Source organism: Mustela lutreola, chromosome 1 (assembly GCF_030435805.1).
Source record: "Mustela lutreola isolate mMusLut2 chromosome 1, mMusLut2.pri, whole genome shotgun sequence".
Classification (NCBI taxonomy): domain Eukaryota; kingdom Metazoa; phylum Chordata; class Mammalia; order Carnivora; family Mustelidae; genus Mustela; species Mustela lutreola.
The window spans coordinates 48,376,152-48,396,909 of NC_081290.1; the positions used below are offsets into that span (position 1 = coordinate 48,376,152).

At 34.9% G+C, this 20,758-nt stretch overlaps 1 protein-coding gene across 2 annotated transcripts in view; it reads right to left on the minus strand.

Moving 5' to 3' along the window:
* Positions 1-1,333: 1,333 nt before the first annotated feature.
* The window catches only part of PI4K2B (phosphatidylinositol 4-kinase type 2 beta), a 30,074-nt gene continuing 10,649 nt past the window's right edge, over positions 1,334-20,758 (minus strand). For both annotated transcript variants that reach the window (XM_059164450.1, XM_059164461.1), the window contains exons 3-10: positions 19,323-19,523; positions 18,581-18,712; positions 16,626-16,779; positions 14,826-14,887; positions 13,103-13,202; positions 9,170-9,303; positions 8,539-8,598; positions 1,334-3,781 (exon numbers count right to left, since the gene is read on the minus strand). In XM_059164450.1, the coding sequence (XP_059020433.1) occupies positions 3,608-3,781; positions 8,539-8,598; positions 9,170-9,303; positions 13,103-13,202; positions 14,826-14,887; positions 16,626-16,779; positions 18,581-18,712; positions 19,323-19,523 (1,017 nt within the window). In that variant the 3' untranslated portion in view covers positions 1,334-3,607. The remainder of the gene's footprint in view (positions 3,782-8,538; positions 8,599-9,169; positions 9,304-13,102; positions 13,203-14,825; positions 14,888-16,625; positions 16,780-18,580; positions 18,713-19,322; positions 19,524-20,758) is intronic.

Consider the following 20,758-nt stretch of genomic DNA (forward strand, 5'->3'; position numbering starts at 1 on the left):
CTTCTATCATTCCTCAATTCCTTCATAATTTTTAAAAATATTAGATCAGTTTTCCTCTGCTTTACGAATGTTTGGGATCTTCGCTCTCCATGCGTATGCTATACAGACCGTTATCTTTCTTTTTTAGAGCACGGTGTTAAGATGTGGTTGTGTTTAAGAAGGATTTCCCTGTCTTTTTAGAAGATTCCTGTGTAGGAGGTGAGGTGGGGCAGGATAGTTTCCTAATTTTGTGGTCTGAGGGTTCTCCCTGCAGTTACTGTGCAGAGGGAGGACATGGTTTTCTGTGTACCGCGTTAGTACTTTCTATATTCGGTCTCACTGCATCCCCTCTTCAAACAGTGTCAGAACCTTCTCTCCTATACACCCCCCCCCCCCAATTTCCCTCCCTTGCCAATCTGTGCTCTACACCTGATCATTTCCCTCAGGGCAGTTGCATGTGCTCTTCTGGGCTACTGCTGGGACCTCTGCAGAGTGGGTTGCCCTAGCACCCTCAGACCTTTCTGTGGGCTCCTATTCCTAGCTGCCAACTGAATGCTGAATAGCCCTGTTCTGATTGTGGTTTTGGAGCCAGACACTAAAAGTCCCCTTGCTTTGCTTCTGCTTACTCTTCGAAAGCCGTTCTTCCCAAGTGATCTTACTGCGACTGATGGTTTCAGCCCAAACTGCTCAGATTCTGGGATTCACAGGGTTACCTCTCAACCATCTAATTTTAGCAAAGATGGTTATTTTATTTTAGTTTTTTTTCTATAAGATAGCACACCTGGGGGTTCGGGGAGAGGAAAAAACCACTCGCTGCTGCTACCATCGTATCTCCTAAAACTGATTTTTTATTTTTAAATGATTTGTATTTTTCTATTTATATTATAATGCCCAGGATAGGGCGACAATGCCACAACAATACATAAATTCCAGACTTTGGAGACGCAAAAGAAACACTTATTCCTTGCTCACATCACAGTCCACACAGCATGCTCCCCTGGAAGTCTCCCAAGCTGTGACCAACAGGCCTCGGCTGCCTGCATTCTGCCAATTCTTTGTATACACGCAAACAAGAAGAGAAGAGAGTGGTCAATCATGACCACTGCAGGGGAGGGCAGTGAGTTTTATTGCCAGGTCCGGAAGTCACATCGATCACTTGTCCCCACATCTCACTGGCCAGCACTCAGTCATGACAGACGAGCCATGACAGAGGCTGGCAGAGGTAGAGCGACCACAACTCTGTACCATTGCCCAAGCAACTCTGGGAGCAAAAACAGACTGTAAAACGTAAGACCTTATCTCTTCATGCGTCTGTAAAAGGATTTCAGATGTAATGTGATAAAAGAACACTTGCTGTTTTTAATAAGGTTTTAATTCCATCAGTACAGAACTTTAAATAAAAAAAAAATTGTGACTCAAACTGTTTTCAAGTCTGCAAAAAACCTACCACAGGTTTTCCACAGCTGCCAATTGCTGACAAATTTGGGGGAGAATAAGAAAGCATATAATTAAACAAAAGCAAAATGTCTCCAATTATAAAGGTTCCACTTAAATAAGGCTTTTGAAATTTTAAAGAATTAAATTATACCACTAATATACAGGGGAAATGATGGTTTGATGTCATTTATAAACATAAATGTGTTCACAAACATTCTAAATATTCAATATATATACTTTAGGAGAACCGTGACCTTAAGACAATGATTTTTATTACTTTTAGTCTACTAAGTTTGACACTATAAATATACTCACTGAAAAATTTAACACAGTATTTAAATAAGAATCAATTTCATGAAAATTTACAAAATATAACCAATATATTCTGACTTATGATCATATCTTAAATATTTCAACTTTACTCCTCTAGCCTGGGTCAAGCCATTTAAAAAATAGTTCCACACTATTTTTAACTTCAGGATATAAAACAGTAGGAATTTACTAAGTTTTCCATTATAAAAATTAATAGAGCAATTCTCAAAATACCAAAAAAACTGTTTTACAAAAGCAGTACCCACATCATAACAACTTATTTCTTTTAGAACACATCTTCAAAAGGCACATTTTAATTACAAGTATTTATCTAAAGATGGTAGCTGCATTTTGAATTTCCAGTCAATTTCCCATGCTCTCAGCATGAAGATGGCGGAAGTTCGGGGGAGGCAGAAGAACACAGGTGTCCAGTGGGGCTGTACTGAGGGCGGCAGTGTTCTCACTTGCCGCATCCATGGAGACCGGGAGAAAGGTGAAGGAAGAGGGATCTGCAGACCTGTCTTCTGTCCTAATTATCCTTCATGAAATACTTTTTACCAAAAATACTTAATTAAAAAAGAAAAAATTACAAGACAGAGAGCTAAAAAACCAAAAGGCCCAGACCACAAATGCCAGGTTAGTCTGAGTGGTGATGTTACTTGTTTGGGCCTAAAGGAAAAGAATGAAGCTTCTAGTTCCTTGCAATCACATCTTCATACTCGGCTTGTCTCAATTTAAATCACTTGGTGAGTTAAAGGTGCTACAAAGTCCTACAAAGTCCTAGGATGTCTGGCATATTAATTTTCAAAATCAAATTATAAATGACTTCATGGTTATCTCTGTCACGTTCCCCTTTAGTTAGGGCTGATATTCTAAAGTTGACCGTTCATTATATTAACATGGTGATTTCAAGTACTCTACAATATGACTGTTATTTTTAAGGACTTATGCCCTAGGACCCCAAAATGCAATCCAATATATACTTTGGGGTTTGGTTTACTTTTCGGTAAAGTTAATACTAACTGAACTACTAAACTGAGTAAGATCAGTACTCTAAAGTACTAATAGATTAAGTAATTGATCCCATGCAAGAAACAAAAGGGACTTCTAATGCTATTTTGGAATTTCAAAATATTAGAGATCTGCCTTAATTTCCTCTTAGTCCCCTCCAGTCTCAGCTGAGTGTTTCCATTTTTTTTCTAAAGGGAGAATATCTTTAGATTTGTTTCCTTACTATTATAAAATAATTGACCAAAAATATTCTGAAGTACAGAAAATAAAATGGTCACCTTCTACTCAACCAAAATATAACTTTCTGGTCCCTAATAGCAATGGTCACTTTAGGGACACTTATTCAAGTTCTAAAATAGCAGCTTTTTCAATTAAGGCAACATTGCTCTATTCTTACCTGTTTTTTCTATTAACCACTTATTAAAACTCACAAGAGCAGTTTCACCCTCACAGGCCTTTTATAATGTAAGAAGAGTGAACATGAACATCCTTCTCAATGTTTAAAAAGAATATAAAAAGTTATTCAAAGTCAACAAATACCTTACTTTTCTACTTGGATTCTAAAGTAATTACAGTCATTTCAGAATATGTAAACCAAGAAATTACCTTTTAAACTAACATCAACAACATAAAATACAATTTTTCTACAAAAATACAATATAGGCGACCTATCACTTCTTCCCTGAAATAGAAATTTAATATTTGGACAAAAAAGCTGTAAACTTTTGATTACATTCAAAAGATAACCTTTTAAAGACTTACATTATTTGAGGTTTTGGCAATGGGAGCTCTTAACAGATTTGCATTACTGTATTGTTTTAACAACATAATAATGCCGAACGGTTTGCTTCTTTTACTCTTACATCTGCTACCAGGAGGAAAAGAATGGCTTCCTGCAGTGGACAGTCTGGGTGAAAGAACTGCTCGAATGGACAATCCGACCGTGATTTCTACCTTGACTGCGTTCCACATTCACACAGGGCATTTGTACGAGCTGAACAGGACTCTTCCCGTCCTTCAGTGCCTGAGTAAGATTTAAGATCTGTGGAAAGAGATATTTTCACTAGTTTATAAGACAAAAACCTTCATTCAGTTCACTGACATTATTTTAACCATTTATTCATAACTAGAGTTTTTATTCCATCCCATATTTCAGCCCAACAGACTGAATAAAGTACATGGTTTCACATTCTCCATATGACATAGAAGCTAAACGTAGACTGGTCCAAGTTGTCTCCTTTTTCCACAATTAGGCTATTGTTGATAGTGCTGCTATAAACATCAGGGTGCATGTAACCCTTCAAACCCTTCAAGTCATGCATTTTTGTATTCTTTGTGTAAATACCTAGGAGTGCAATTGCTGGATCATAGCATAGTTCTATTTTTAACTTTTTAAGGATCCTCCATACTGTTTTCCAGAGTGGCTGCACTGGTTTGCATTCCCACCAGCAGTGTATGGCCACCACTGATGAATGGGTAAAGAAGATGTGGAATATATACATACAGAAGAGTATTACTCAGCCATAAGAAAAAATGGAATCTTGCCACTTGCAAAGATGTGGATGGAGCTAGAGAGCATTATGCTAAGTGAAATAAGTCAGAGAAAGACAACATGTAATTTCACTCAAAAGTAGAATGTAAGAAATTTCACTCATATGTAGAATTTAAGAAATAAGTGATCATAGGCGAAAAGGAGAGAGGCAAACCAAGAAACAGACTCTTAACTATAGAGAACAAACTGATAGTTACCAGAGGGGAAGTGGAGGGTGATGAGGGAAACAGGTGATGGGATTAAGGAGTGAACTTGTGATGTGTTATATGGAAGTGCCGAATCACTCAGCTGTACACCTAAAACTAATATTACACTGTATGTTAAGTGGAATTTAATAGAAACTTTAAAAAAGTCTGCTTTTAACTACATACTTGCCTTCATAAACTCATTCAGAAACAAAAAAATTATTGCATGCCTACTACGTGCTAGACTTTAAGTGCTGGGGCCATATCAGTAAAAAACAAACAAAACCCCTGCTTCCATAGAGCTTACATTTTAGCAGGGAGAGGAGTCAATAAGCACAAATCACTAAATGATTCCAAGCATTACAGGGTAAAAGTGCGATGGGAAAGCATGATGAAAGCCAAGGGAGTTAAAAATTTAGGGAAGCTAGCCATTTAAAATAAAGTTTCATTTAAGAGTTTATACTCTTATATGGAAAAAATTAAACTAGGAAGATTAAAATATATTACATTCCATGTTTAAACATACTCTCAGAATTGCTACTTGAGCACATAAATAAGGTATAAAACTTAATGCAGAGCTTACAGCCTATTCTACTCTGTTCAGATAAAATAAAATTTTAATAATTCATTTTCTTTTTTTCTGCATATCAGATAAAAAACTCCCCTTTGTTATGTACTTTAGAAACAAAGATGCTCCTTCGGGTATTTGAAAATATCTAATATATGGATAGTATACATTTTAGTGGTTCTTGTAAAGATTATTTAATGGTGATAGCATAAAGGTTTCAACATAAAGCCATACTAATAAATAAAATTCAAATACTTGGAATAGAATAAAACTGGATGGTTTAGATTCTAGAAAATCTGAAGTATTTAACAACTCAGGAAAATAAATCTTTACTATCTACAGTAGTTACTCATTGTATTTATGTTTTAGGATCCCTTTTAAGTTCTTGCCTTAAAATCTTCTAGGCTGGCTATACTTGGATAATTCACAAAAAGTGTGAATTCACAAAATTCACACTTATAAGCATTGTCTTTATCACGAAAATAAAAACCAGCATGGCTGAGGAATGAAATGTTCTGGTTAATTTCTTCTTCTGGTTTTTTAAAAATTGAATTCTAAAAATGTTATTCTAAATACACTAATTTTTTTAAAAGATTTTATTTATTATTTATTTGAGAGAGAGAGCATGAGAGGGGAGAAGGTCAGAGGGAGAAACAGACTCCCCAAGGAGCTGGGAGCCGGATGTGGGACTCCATCCTGACACTCCAGGATCATGACCTGAGCTGAAGGCAGCCGCCTAATCAACTGAGCCACCCAGGTGCCCCTAAATACACTAATTTAAGTAGTATCTAGTATTTTCCTGACTCTGAAGACCTGATTGTTATAGAGCATCTGGAAAACAGAATGGTATAAAGAAAATGAAAGCCATTCTACAAGCTTAACAATCTTTAAACACATAATAGCAAAAATCACTCAGTCCTAAAGCTATCCTAAATATTAATGATTCTTTGAAAGTTGAGAAGACACTTGATGATCTAGCATTTATTTATTAAAGAAACATCTACAGAACATGTACTGTGTTGGGGCAGAGAGAAGACTATACAGGAGAAAAAAAAACACACTGAAGTATACATATTCTAGAAACACACATTACACATATTCTAGAAACAGCCATATGAACAAATAACTGGAATGAAAAGCGATGAACAACAAAGGACCCTATACTGACTTAAAATCTGATTCCCTCCCTAACATATCACCCATTTTTTCATTTGAGAGAACAAACAAATCTATTGTTGTGTATTTAAATCAGAGAAGACTATTTTTAGAAATAGCCTAAACACTGCAGGCAAGGAGAAACACTCTAGTCTCCATGGATGCCACATTTGAGAACTGGGTAGGGATGCGGTGGTTAGGCCAAAGGCAGGTTATATACACTCACAAACTTCCACATACAGACTTTGTTCTCTCTTAGACTAGTTCACTGGTCCTCAAACTTTACTAATTTACTTTAGGACATAAAGTAGTATCTAACTTTTCAGACATCCTTTTTTAAAAAAACCGCTAAAACCAAAAAGAAAGATACACACACACACACACACACACACACACATACATATGCATATATAAATAAATATACATATATACATACATATGTAATCATGTACATGGTCAGGATACCTTATTCTTTTTCGCTATCAGAAAGACAAAACCAAATTAAAATTTTTTTAAAAAGCAAAATCAAATTAAAACATATAATCGAGGCATCATTTATCTTTTTCTTCCCCCAGATCTTGAGTTTGTCATTTTTTATCTTATTGCATTTGTGAATGAGACAGGATCTGAGTAAGTAAACCTAAAATAGCAGTTAGCCTCTGGTCTAACTTTGTGACAGACTTCAGAACTGGAATGTCTCCGTATCTTTCCAGACAAATATTTTAAAATTTATATTTAAATCCCTCAGGTACTTTAATCTACAATTAAAACTGACACAATTATTTACAGCTTTCCCTTAAAAAGAATTCCTATGATAAGATATATCTTTAGGGATAAGAGAATTCTTGAAGATGGAGCATACTAATAAATCAATTTTGTTTCAAGCAAAAGGGTTAATTTAGGGCATAATTATCTATGCCAGAAAATTTAGTTCAACTATAGTTTGGGATGGTAACTCTTCAATATAATTATAGTCACTGATCACCAGAGCCCTTCATACATGCCTGCATTACCTACTTCACCTCCCTCCAAAGCTCCCCGGCTTCAGCCGCCTCATCTGCTGAGCAAATCTGCACCTCACTGTCCAGCCTCACCTTTTGCAGTCGTCCTTAATCTTTGTTTGGGTTGGAGACTCCTTTTGCTGATACATAAATCCTACTGCCTACCCCCACCCCAAAATGCACATATAAACAGAATTTAGCACAAGTTCAGGGAGTTCACAAAAGCAACACTGGAGGTGCCCTCTCCAGAAATATTAGTCTCATCACAACGTTTCTGAATGGTAATTTCTCAGGGCTCCAAACCCTTCCACATGGAATCTGTATTCTGGCACTGACGGCCTACAAGATCTAGCTGTGGCCTATTTTTCCAGCCATTTCGCTTACTATTTAAAACTTATGATTCCAGCAAAGGACCACATAAATACAATGGAGCACAGAGAGGTATAATAATCCATCTCTTTTCCATGACTCCTGGCCTCCTCCTCATAGCTCATGCTCTAGGAAAGAAGGAACTGGGTTTTGCTCATGGTTTTATTTCTATCACTAGAACACTTTCTGGCAATAAATATTTGGTGAATCAACGCTTATCTAATTTAATTATATGTATTTGTTAAAGTTACACTTCTTTGCCCCAGGTATGCAGCATATAGCTACCTTAAATTAACTGCATACTTTAGGAAGAAAAAGACAGTGTTTACAATAATTTGTTTGTAATATTTACAAAATTATTTACAATAATTTATTTTAATGTCAAGTCTTCCTTTTGGAATCTAAATAGTACTAAGAGAGTGTGGAAGGACCAGACATTGTCGGTAGGTCAGCCAGCCTGCAGGTCCACACCAGCAGACCTAACACCTTGTATCTCTAAGTAAAGAAGATATAAAGGATGACAGGACTGAGTTACAATTAGTACTTTTATGCCTCAGTCACTGCTCAGCTTTGGTGACATGGTGATTCACTGACTGCTCCGGGAAAGGCCAAACACATTCTGTGAGAAAAATCAACATGCGACAGAACCTGGTACTGAAACATCCAAGCAAGTAGATTTGAGGAGGAAAAATACAGTAACACTCAGGAAAAGAGTTATCAAAATGAGGACAAAGAATTCAAAGGAGAGGGAAACTGGCTAACAAACGATATACAAAAAGTTCAAAAAATAATTAATTTAGAACAAGAGGAAAGCCACTATTGAAATCCATTTCATTTTTAATCATATGCGCTATTTTGGTTCAGCATAAAAGAACTGCATCTTTGGGTCACCATGGAGAAAAAAGTTAACAACTGTTTCAAAGAAAGATTTTTTTCTTAATGAAAAAGATCACAATAATATTAACTTACCTGACCTCTCATCACAGACATCTGACTTTCAAAAGTGGCTTTGTTAAATTTTCTGTCAATCTTTCATGGAATAGGAAGAAAAAAAACAACCCATGTTATTATAATTTCAAAAATCAAGATCTTTGAAACATATATTGGAAAACAAGTGAACTCTTCAACTTAGCATGTAAGGCCATTTCGAAGCCTTCTTAATAGTTAAAAGGACAACGTTTAAAGAGTGTTTTTACTTGATTTATTTTTGGATGCCTCTAGAATGACAATAATAGTTTATTTATACCCCAACTGGATCCAAAAGGATTTAAAATGACCTTCCAGCCAATGGGTTTAGGCTTTTTTGAGCGATTAAATCATAGCAGCTCACTAAGCGTTTATTATAAATAATACTTTTGTAAAACCTCAACTTTTGAAGAGAACTTGTCAAGTTTTAATATAGTCTCAGAGAACCCTCAAAATCAGTGTTAGCCTCACAAATTTATGCTCCTGTAAAGTAAAACTGTTAATTCCTTCTTAAGTTAGGTTCTATTGCAAGTAGTGATACCAGAAGCACTAAACTGCAAATTAGGTCTATTAAGAAAATCTCTTCTATTATAAGATTTCATTTTCTGCAATAAGTGACTAAAAATTCATTTACCTTAAAAAGTTCATGAAGATCTTCACATAAATCTTGCACAAAGTTCATGTCAGAAATATATGGTAGAATTAAGTTTCTTGTTTCTTCAGAAAAAGGAACTTTTGCCTGAGGGAGCCAAGCCCAGTGAAATGGATCTAACAAAAGAGAGAAAGAAAGAGAGGAAGAAGTTATCAGAGAATGATCATCCCAATTCCAAGTCTGGACAGTCAATTTAGATGGTAAAGCACAATCTCTTCTTGGCCTTTCAGCTAAGATCAAGTGCAGATGTAAAGCACAGGAAGGTATTACTGGAACGAATCAGGTTCCTGACTTTTAAATAGTAAAGAGTAGGAATTTCAATAATGGGCCTATCTCAAACAGCCCTACATCAAGAACTATATCTGAATCTCTGGTTCCTGAGTTTGGAAATTACGGGACACACATAATTTGTTCACAGCCCCAGACCAAATGCCATCGCTGACGTTTCCCTGACCTTTTCGTAACAAATCATCAGGAATTGACCATGTGCATAAACATACGATGTTCCAAAATTTTAAATCATTAGTAGGTAATCAGGTAACTGGCTTTAAGGGATCAAAGATCTAATATTCCAGGCTAATTCTAGTTTTCTCTGAGAAGACCATTCAATCTACATAGTACTAGGATCAGAAAGATTTGTAAAGTAGTAGAATCTTCTAAAGTAGGGGCATATTCAGATTCCTGAAAGAAAGTGTAAGGCTTATGACAATATGATCGCCCACAGAACCACTGTGGTTTCATCCAATGACAACCTCCAGCTTTGATGGCTCCTACCATTTAGAAAGCCCTAAGAAAAAAAATCTATCTAGAGTCATTCCTTCTTAACTTCTTTTTTACTATTTGCTTGTGCACTGTGGGAAGTACACTATCCATTCCAAAGAAAGCCTTTCCTCTAGCCCACATCTCCCTGAAGCTGTATCTAATTTCCTTTTCACTTTTTCCTGACCAATCCACACAAAAGTCCTTATTCCATGCCTGCCTTTACTTCCAATCCCTATCCCTCAGTTCAAACTCTCTCACCTAGGGGTAACTGGGTGGCTTAGTCCATTGAGCATCTGACTCTCAAATGCAGCGCAGTTCATGATCTCAGGGCTGGGGGATTGAATCCTACATCTCCGCACTCAGTGCAGAGTCTGCTGAGATTCTTTCTCCCTCTCCCTCTGCCTCTCTCCAGCTAAGTACACTCTTTACCTAAATAAAAAAACAAAACAAACAAAAAACCTCTCCCCTAAGACCACCAGTCATTTCATAAGAGTCTCTCCAAAGGCCCATTTGTGCTCATGCTACTTAATGTCTCCATAGCAAGTAGTGCTATTCTTGATCATCTCCTTCCATAAAATCCTCTCCTGTGTGGCTTTGGAAACACTGCTCTCACAAAGCGTACCTTCTTCTATCTTTTAAGCTACTTCTCTGGTTTGCTGGCTTTTCCTCTTGTATTCAATGCCACCACTCCCCCCTTTCTCTCCTTCATTTGTTAAACATCCATGAAACATTTACTGAGTATTTGTGTACCTCGCATTGTCCTAGTGATGGTATTTGTTTACCATGATTTCCCTGGACAATAACGACATGGCTTCTGCTACCAAGGTGACAGTTTAAAACCTATATCCTCAACACAAATTCCTCTTTCAAATTTCAGATTCTTAATTCTCATCAGTATATTTAGCAGAGTTTCCCAAGTGTATCATAGGAACCTTAAACTTAACACTTTAAGATAAATTTGCATATAAATTCCAAACTATTAGAGGGAAAAAAAAAAACAATGAAACAAAGACATCTTAAGTCAGTTCAACAAAGGATAGGAAAGGAAAAAAAAACAAACAAACAAGTGGAATTTACAGTCAATAGAAAAAAATAAGATGGCAGGAAAAGTTCAAACACATCAGTAATTTATTGAGACTTTAACTAGAGTTAAATGTACCTATTAAAAGAATCTCAGATTGGTAAAAAAAAAAAAAAAAAAAAAAATCCAGTTAAGTGTTGTTTATAAATCATATACTTAAAACAAAATGATGGAAGCAAAAAATAGAAGTATAAAATAATACCAGGTAAATGCTAATAAAAAGAAATGAGGTATAGCAATGTTACAACAGGTAAAATAAGAAAAGTAAGAAACACTGAGAGGGATAAAGTGGGATATATTTCACACCCATAAAACAAGCCACCACCAAGATAAAATGCTAAGCCTTTATGTACATGAAATACACTGCAAAAAGGGTATAGAATGCAGTAAGAAATTGCCAGAATCAATCACAGTGAACTTCAACTTTAACTCTCAAAAATTAACAGATCAAAAAAAATTATGACTTGGCTAACAACTAATAAACTTTAATTAATAGACAGATGCAGAACTTGTCCAAATGCATTCTTTTCAAGTACCTTCAAACTGACCATCTACAAGATTATAAAGGAATTACGAACAAATTTCAAACAGAATTCACGCAGCCACATTCACAGATCACAAAGCAATAAAACTCGATAACAACGGGTAGTTCTTTTTTTTAAATCAACTGGCATAGAAAATTTAAAACCAAACAAAATCATCCTAAGTTACTCACGTCAAAGGGTAAATCTGATAGCAAGAATATACAGAGCAAAACAACAGAACAGCCCCTATCTAATCTGTGGCTTAATCAAAAGGATGCCTAGAGAAAAATATATAGGCAAGCAAAATGGGATGAATACAATAGAAGAAAAGAATAATGATGGAAAACACAAATCAATGAGAAAAAAAGCAAAGAAACATAATGAAAAACTGACCAACACAAACCAATTATCTTAAAAAAAAAAGCAAAAAATAAAGGTAATAATAAATAAATAATAATATATTTATATAAATATATTATATATATATAAATAAATAATAATAAATAAATAATAAATAAAGGTAAAAAGGCCAATGCTTTATAATAGACAAGTCTGTGACAAGCTTAATGATTAAAAAAAAAAAAGCCCACTAATAAACAGTAGGTATTTAAAAAAGCATAGTCATAGATACAGAGATTACCTATTATTTATTTTTAAAGTAAGCTCCACACCCAAAGTGGAGCCCAGTGCAGGGCTCAAACTCACAATGCTAGTATCAAAACCTGAGCTGAGATCAAGAGTTGGATGTTTAATCAACTCAGCCACCCAAGTGCTCTAATATGAGATTATTTTAAAAATATATTACATATATTTCAAATAACAAAAAAATTTAAAAACTAGTACAATTCCTATATTTTGAATAATCTAATTATTCTTAAATTTTTACAAAACATGTTTTACTTATCCCTGTTCTCCCTCCCCCTAAATATTTTAAGGCAAATTAGATATCATTTCCTTTCATCCCTTAATACTTCACATGCATAGAGGGGATTTTATTTTTAATTGTAAGAGAATTCTATAAAAAACTTTGAACTCATAAATCTAGATCTCAAGATGTCATGAACAATTTTAAGGAAAATAAAAATGTCTTAAACTAGCTCAAGAAGATGTAGCAAACCAGCCCTTTAACCACAAAAGAGACTGGTCAGGTAGGTAAAACAATAGTCACTTACTAGGAAGGCAGAAGGCAGGGAGGTAGGCCTAAACTGTTTTGTAAGTGAATGCTACCCAAAACACTAAAGTTAAAGTCCATCCAAATATTAAAAAAGATGATGCTCAGGTTGTAAACATGTAAAAAGTTATTCTATAAGACTAACATAAGCCAAAAAACCAAAACCAGACCCAGTCATTCAAAGCTAAGTAAACAATACAAGGCGAGACCCTTGCAGTACACGTCTCTCCATCCCCAGCCTCTAGAACAGAGAGCCCCAATCAATGGTTATCCTTCACCCAGGTTTTCTTCTCCTTTTTTGATATCAATAAGTTTTGCTGCCTTCCTATTCTGGAATAGGGTAGTTATAGAATCCATAGGTGGTTCTAAATACTCACATGCTCTCCATTCATCAGGATGCTTAAAGGGAAATGCCAGACCATTATCAATTGCAGCTATTTTAATAAGTGATTCTTTATCATCAATCCAATCCGTTTCCTAAAGATGAAAAAGATGGTCTACTGATAAGTTTTTTTGAATATTTCCAAAAGGTCAAGCATTAAATTAATTTAAAAAAATTACTGAGGTTTATGACATTTTATTTGAAGAGCCTATAAAAATAAAAAATAAGTTGCCAGAAAATAAAAATTTTTACCCTCAAAGGGGAGAAACTGTCTTATAAATCAGTAAGGATTTTATAATCATTGTTTTTTAAATGTTATTATAATTTAGGTAGTAATGGTTTCTTTTTTTTCCTCTTTGGGGAAGAGGGCCTAGAACTATTAAGGTTTACAAGTATGTTGTTTCAGACAATTTATTGCTAGGTGCACTGCTTAAATGTATGACATTTGCAAAATATTGATATTTTTAAGAGAACTTAACAAAGTTACCTTACTAAAAACTTAATCTTTTCTAGGGTCCCCTAGAAATAATTAGTCCAAATACAAAATGTTTCTAAATACAATTCCCCAAAAACCAAATAAATTAAGGTCTAGCAAAAGGAATCTTCAAGATACTATTAATTACAGAATGCAGGCCATTCCTAACTTCTACAGTCTTCCATAGCTGAAACAAAGACCTTGAGAGCAAGAGGGTTTTCATGTTAAGGAATACTCATTACGTAAACATAAACAGCTGCCATTATTAAGTGGCCTGCATAAAAACAAAAAGTTGAAAAAGATAACTTTAAAATTAAAAGTATTAGCATGAAGGTCTGTTTGATATATGTCTGGTTTGTTTCTTTTAGTTTATATCAAGTATCTTAACTCAATGGAAGTGCACAAAATACTTAAGAGTAAAAGAATGAAGTTTTCAAGAAAATCTACTTGCTTAAGATATACCAATAAAATATATTTAGAAACTATTATGAATATATATATTTATGTGTGTATTTTAAACCCATTTCTGTTACAATTGCCATTTCTTTTTCTTTTTTTCTATTTACAACTTTCTGAGGTATAATTTACACACAATAAACTTCACATACTAAAGTGTACAATTTGATAAGCATTTGCAGATGTGAAACCTTCACCAAGTTTCCTGGTGTCCTTTGCAGTCTCTCCCTCCCTCACTCCCTCGGCCCCACCCACAGGCAACCAGGTCTGCTTTCTGTCACCAGGAATTAGTTTGCACTTTATAGGTTTTCATGTAAGTGGAATCAGACAGTGTGTTCCCTTTGGGTGTAGCTTCTTTCACTCTGCAGGATTTTGAGATTCATCCACATTATTGAGTCATAAGACTCAAAAAGAAGTGAATTACTAAAATATAAACATGTTGACCAAAAAATATCAGATGCCTTTATTTTTATTACATAAAGGCAAAATAAATGTAGTGGTTCTACAACAAATTTCCCAAGTTCTAAAAAATAAGTACCCAGCTGGTATCATTCTTCCATTCCAATACAACATTAAAAAAAAAAAAAAGCTACAGAGATTTAGAAAAATAGAATTTTAAAAATACAATGTAAACAGAGGAAAGAAAGAAAAAAGATGAGAAAGACAGAAAAAGGAGATAAAACCAAGGATCTAAGTGAAGGAAATGAAGAAATGAAGGATAACATAAATTTAAGGAATCTTTTATAGAAATTTTGTGTGTATGTGTATAATTTTAAAATTTCCTTACCTTAATTTCCTTTCCCTGTTTCTGCTTTTCATATTTGATTAACCAATTATCATTTCCCCTGTCTTTCAAAAGAAAACAAATTTGTTACTTTTTTTTTTTTTAAAGATTTATTTATTTGACAGAGAGAGATCACAAGTAGGCAGAGGGGCAGGCAGAAAGAGAGGAGGAAGCAGGCTCCCTGCCGAGCAGAGAGTCCAATGTGGGGCTCAATCCCAGGACCCTGAGATCATGACCTGAGCGGAAGGCAAAGGCTTAGCCCACTGAGCCACCCTGTCATCCCTGTTACTTCATTTTTTATGGGTATCATAGCTTAATATCAAAGGGAATAATCTAGTTGCCTTTTGGTTTTCAAGACCTCGACTGGTTATCTGTGGCATATGTTTACATATTAAGAGCTCCAATTTAACACACACAAACTAAAAAATACTTACAAATGTTAGCTAACATTTTTTGAGAGTTTACTATGTGTCAGGGATTGTTTTAAGTATGTGACATGTACTAATTCATTAAATCCTTATAACTACTCTGTGAGATATATATATAATTATTATTAAGAACTATTAAATTGGGGCACCTATGAGGCTCAGTCAGTTAAGTGTCTGCTTTCTGCTCAGGTCATGATCTCATGGTCCTGAGATCAAGCCCCACTTCAGGCTCTCAGCTTAGTGTAGAGTCTGCTTCTCCCTCTGCCTCTGCTCCTCCCCCATGCTCAGTGCCCGCTCTCTCCCTCTCTCTCAAATAAATAAAAAAAATCTTAAACTCCCCCTCGAAAAACTATTAAATCAAGGTTGTTAAAATCCAGAATAATTTCTCTACCTAAGGAAGAAAAAAAATCTACCTCTATTGCCAGGCAAATTTCTGGGTAGTTTCTCACCTAATGTCTACATAGAAGTACTCTAGTCTCTACATCAATTTTAACATTAATCCAGGACCACATTAATTAAGAAGGTAACTCTGGAAAAGTATAATCATGCTTTTCCAGAAACTAAAATAAATAAGTAAACATTTTGAATCAGGGGTTCTCAAACTTCAGAGTGCATCAGATTATCTGAAGGACATGCTAAAACAGACGGATGGCCTCCATTTGCAGATTTTCTGCTTTAGTAGGGCTGGGGTGCACTCCTCTGAGAAGATGCATGTATAATCAGTCCCCATATAATGCTGACCCAATAAGGTCCAGGGAACCACATTTGGAAACCACTGTTTAGATTATCTACATCATGGCTCCCTTCTAGAAGAGAAAAAATTAGAGTTTAATGTATTTATAGACTATACTAACAGTTATCTAATGTCAAAATAAGCATCTCAAGTAATTTACACAAATAATTTTAATTATTCATATTATGCAGATAACATTTCTGGCTTTGTCCTACTGCCCAGAAATTCCCCAGTAGGGACAGGAACTGACCTCTATCACCTCTGCAGGAGCCTTCTAAGAGTTAGGATCTCAAGTACAGGATTAACTTTGCCCAGGGGAGTCAGTACTACATCTCCATTTTCCAAGGCAGGTAGATAAAAAGTGGCCTCAAGACTTCTGCATCAAGAGTTGAATATATAGGGGCACCTGGGTGGCTCAGTTGGTTGGGTGGTTGCCTTTGGCTCAGGTCATGATTTTAAGTGTCCTGGGATTGAGTTCCACATGGAGCTCCCTGCTCAGTGGGAGTCTGCTCCTCCCTCTCCCCCTGCTTGTACTCTTTCTCTCTCTCTCAAATAAATAAATAAAATCTTAAAAAAAAATAAAGAGTTGAATAATTTGCAAGCTAACAAGATCTGAGTGAACAAATAAGAGAGCTTCAGTACCTGTGTTTCTGATGATGTAATCCAAAATAACTAATCTTTCAAATTGTGACTGAAATTCTTTTCTAATATTCTCAGGCAAAGGGTCAGCTTCAAATTTCCTAAGCCAATAATCAGCCTCCTTGTAATCTTCAACAAATAACTGAAAGGAACCAATCTATAATTTTAAGAACTATAGTTAGAAAAGAAAGTACAAGAACAAAGGGATTACTTTTTTAACTTCTCAGCAGTATTATCATAAATGTTTTATTATAAACATAGTAAGAAAAACAAAAAAGTTAACCCTAATTTATATAACCACACTTATCAAAACTATTTTTATACACTAATTTTAAATAATTATACAAAGAATACATAGCAAATTAAAAGTGCTCAACCCTAGGTTTTTAAGGAGCACAGAAACTATTTTAGGATAATTAAAAAAAAAAATGCCTCTCAAGGTGATAATCTCAACTCAGAATGCTGTTTTCTAAAAATATTCCTTAAAATGACTTTAATTATGGAAGCCAAATAGTACACCTATCCTGGTCATTTAATAACAGTGCAATTTTATCTTACTAATGAAATACTTCAGGATTTTTTTTTTTTATAAAATACAGAATATAGATTTATTTTTAAAAAAGAATGCATTCTTTGACTTTGCAGATTACAGATCCTGTCATAAATTTTAAAGAACTTATCAATCAGTCATAAACTCTACAGTGGTTTTTAAGAAAACCCTTTCCTTGAAAATATGTCCACTTTAAAATGCATTTCTGGGGGCGCCTGGGTGGCTCAGTGCGTTAAAGCCTCTGCCTTTGGCTCAGGTTGTGATCCCAGGGTAGTGGGATCAAGCCCCACATCGGGCTCTCTGCTCCGCGGGGAGCCTGCTTCCTCCTCTCTCTTTCTCTGCCTGCCTTTCTGCCTACTTGTGATTTCTCTCTCTCTGTCAAATAAATAAAATCTTAAAAAAATAAAATAAAATAAAATCCATTTATGTCACTAAAATTACTACATGTATTTCCAGCACAGGACCTACAGGTCACCTAGCTGGCCTCATAAATATAAACTTCCATAAAGAAAATCTATTTCTTATCCTAAAATTATATTCTTGTTGTTGGCATGAAATTTTAACTACTTCTAAAAGGTTTTCTTTAAAACACTTATAATTAAGTCCTAGTTGTCATAAACATGGAAACAATAGCCTTCTTCAGTTACACTTAATTTCAGCATATCAAAGGAATAACAGGCCTTATAAAGATTTTCAAACTTCCTGCATACCTGGAGTACAATTTTAAAAACAATTTAAGTTAACCATTAATTTTTTTCAGATTCTTTTATCTAGACAAATGCATTGCAACCACAAAACAAAATCACAATAAAAAACAACAACAACAACAACAAAAAACAGCCCAAAGTTCTTGTAGAATGCTTTCCCATTTACTGTCCCCACTCTTGCTTAGCTAGCTGCTAATCATTCCTGACGTTTTATTTTACAGTGGTAAGAAAGAAGGTATCTAGTATGTAGCCAGTACACATAGTTACTACAACTTACTACACTGTGTGCTGGGCACCATACCAAGTACTTGACATGAATTTCTTCATTTAATCTCACAGCCCCAGGAGGTAGTTTTTCTCACCTCCATTTTATAGAGCCTAGGGCTTAGAAAGTAGGACTTGGACAGTTAGGTCTCAGAGCTAACTGGTGGAGAAGCTGGGAGGAAAACCCAGGCCTGGTTCTTTATAAAGCTATAGGTGCAAACTCCTGGAAACACTCCCTGTCCAAACTAAGTTAGACACCCATCCTTTATCCTCTCTTATCATATTGCACTGAGATGGTTTGTTCACTATAAGCTCTTTGAGGATGAAAAACCCATTTTCCTTCCTATTATATCTGCAGCCTACAGCACACAGTGCTCAGTTAATACATGCTGAATTGCCCCCCAAATAAAACTTAGCACAATCATTTACCCATTTACCTTAGGAGGGAGTCCTATCCGATGGAATTTTCTACCTACTTTAGGCACTTTCTCTAAAGCATATTTTTTGCCTCTAGATTTTGCACGGTCAATTGCACTGTAGTTAAATGTCTCACTGACAAGCCAAACCACCTAGAAACACACAGTTTTAGAAAAATGGTTATTAGAATTGGCATTATAATATTTCTACTCATATACTACGTGAAATGTACTTTAAAACTATTAATTAGCAGAGTTTAACCCTATAGTAAATGCCTCAGAGAATCTAAAAGAGAAAGGCTTAGGGATTTTGCAAACTCAGTTAAATGGCATGTATTTCTGGGAGAGACAATCAAAAACTGGCTGGTGGAAGCAAAAAGTAATCATCCGCAGATTTAGGAACAAATATTGTGAGGAAGTCTTCAAGTAAAAGTTTATAAAGGCTAAAAAGAAAAAAAAATAGCAGTCTTTCGAGCGCATTAGTTATCTCTACCTTCAGGAGAATTTCTAGAACCTCAATATTTTTCTGCTTTCAAACTGTTAGTTCTTTTTCCCCTTGTCAGCACCATCTAAGCTTGTATGAGTGTGGGATATTCCCCTTGGACACTTTGTGGATTTCCACTAGAATCAATTAGTTTCTCATGACTCTGGATACCAAACCAAAGGCTCAACTTTAGGCTGTCATTAGAAATATTACTAAAGTGTTCACAGAGAAATAGGCTATAAAATAGAAGTACATAATTAAAAACAATTTCTCCTTTACCTTTGTTTTAGGTACAATGCCCAGATGAAGCTTTTCATCTACAAGGGAGGCACCAGCTTCAGAAAGGTATCCCTGATTAGGAAGCAGGCAGCCTCTACCAAAGCAGCAAGGGCAGCAGACCTTATGAACATATTTGGTCCATTTTGGATTCAGTTGACCATAAGGCTCTTCTGATTTGGGTTTAAACACACCTATAGTTTTCTATATAAAAAAGTAGAAATTTTGTTAGACTTCTGATATAGAGAGACAATAATCCACAAAATGCATTTTGAGAAATCTTTTTGTATTTCTTCCCACCAGATTTGGGCGTTACTCTTACATATTAAGAGGTTCAGTTTTAATTATATTTTTATATTCATTCTCATTCAACAATCTAAAATCAATAATCCCTTGGGCTAGTAGTTTTCAAACTGTGCTCTGAGAAATACTAGGGAAGGTGAGAGTAGAGATGAGGGTATGGTTCTAAGACCCCATGCCACTTAACTGGATCAACTCTGACTTTATCTGTTTTATTACTGGACTTCCAAGTTATGGAAGGGTTACAGCAATTTTACAATATCTGAAAACCACTATTCTAGGTGAAATGATTTTATCTTTCAGCATCTATTAATTATCAAAATTATATGTTTATTTATCATCTACTTTCTCATTAGATGTACCTTCTATAACGGCAGAGACTGCTTGTTAGGGCTATATTCCAAGTACTCAGAACAGTGCCCAGTATGCAGTAGGCATTCAAGCATTTGTTAAATGAACTAATAAATCCAATGACAAAAAGTAGTCTCTAAATCCAAAGGTAATGATAGTTATATGTGAACCTCTATGCTGTGAGATTCTCCTACCCTAATCATTTTCCAATTTTTTTAAATGAATCAGTTTTAAATAAATTCTCTCCTTTAAAAAAAATTGCTCATGGATGTCTAAAGTCTATAATCTTTATTACCAGTCTAATAAAATATATTCATATTAAATTAGAGGGTGAATTATCCTTAGACAAGATTTAAAAGCCTTACTATAATTTTAAGTATATAATTGCTTTATAATGCAATAAAGTCTAAATCACTAGTAAAAAAGTCAACAAGAACAAATTACAAAATCAAACTCAGAATAAAGGTTGATAGATTGACATGACTTACATATACATTTAAAATTCAAAAAAGACTATGTTTTAAAATACAACTTTGATCTTTGTAAAAAATATTAGGATGAAATCATAATCTTTCTTACTCCTGAAAAAAGAACTGCTGGCTATGTATCATTTAGAAAGCTTTTAGAGATAATAACATAGATTTCTGAAAAATTCTAGACTAAGTGGAACAAAGTCCCATATCAACTTCTCTTTTCTGCCCTTGAATTATACTTTGGTTCATTTCACTATGTCACATTCCAATGCCTTCAATTTTCAGATTGCCCAGGCTCCTCTGGGAAAAAATTTT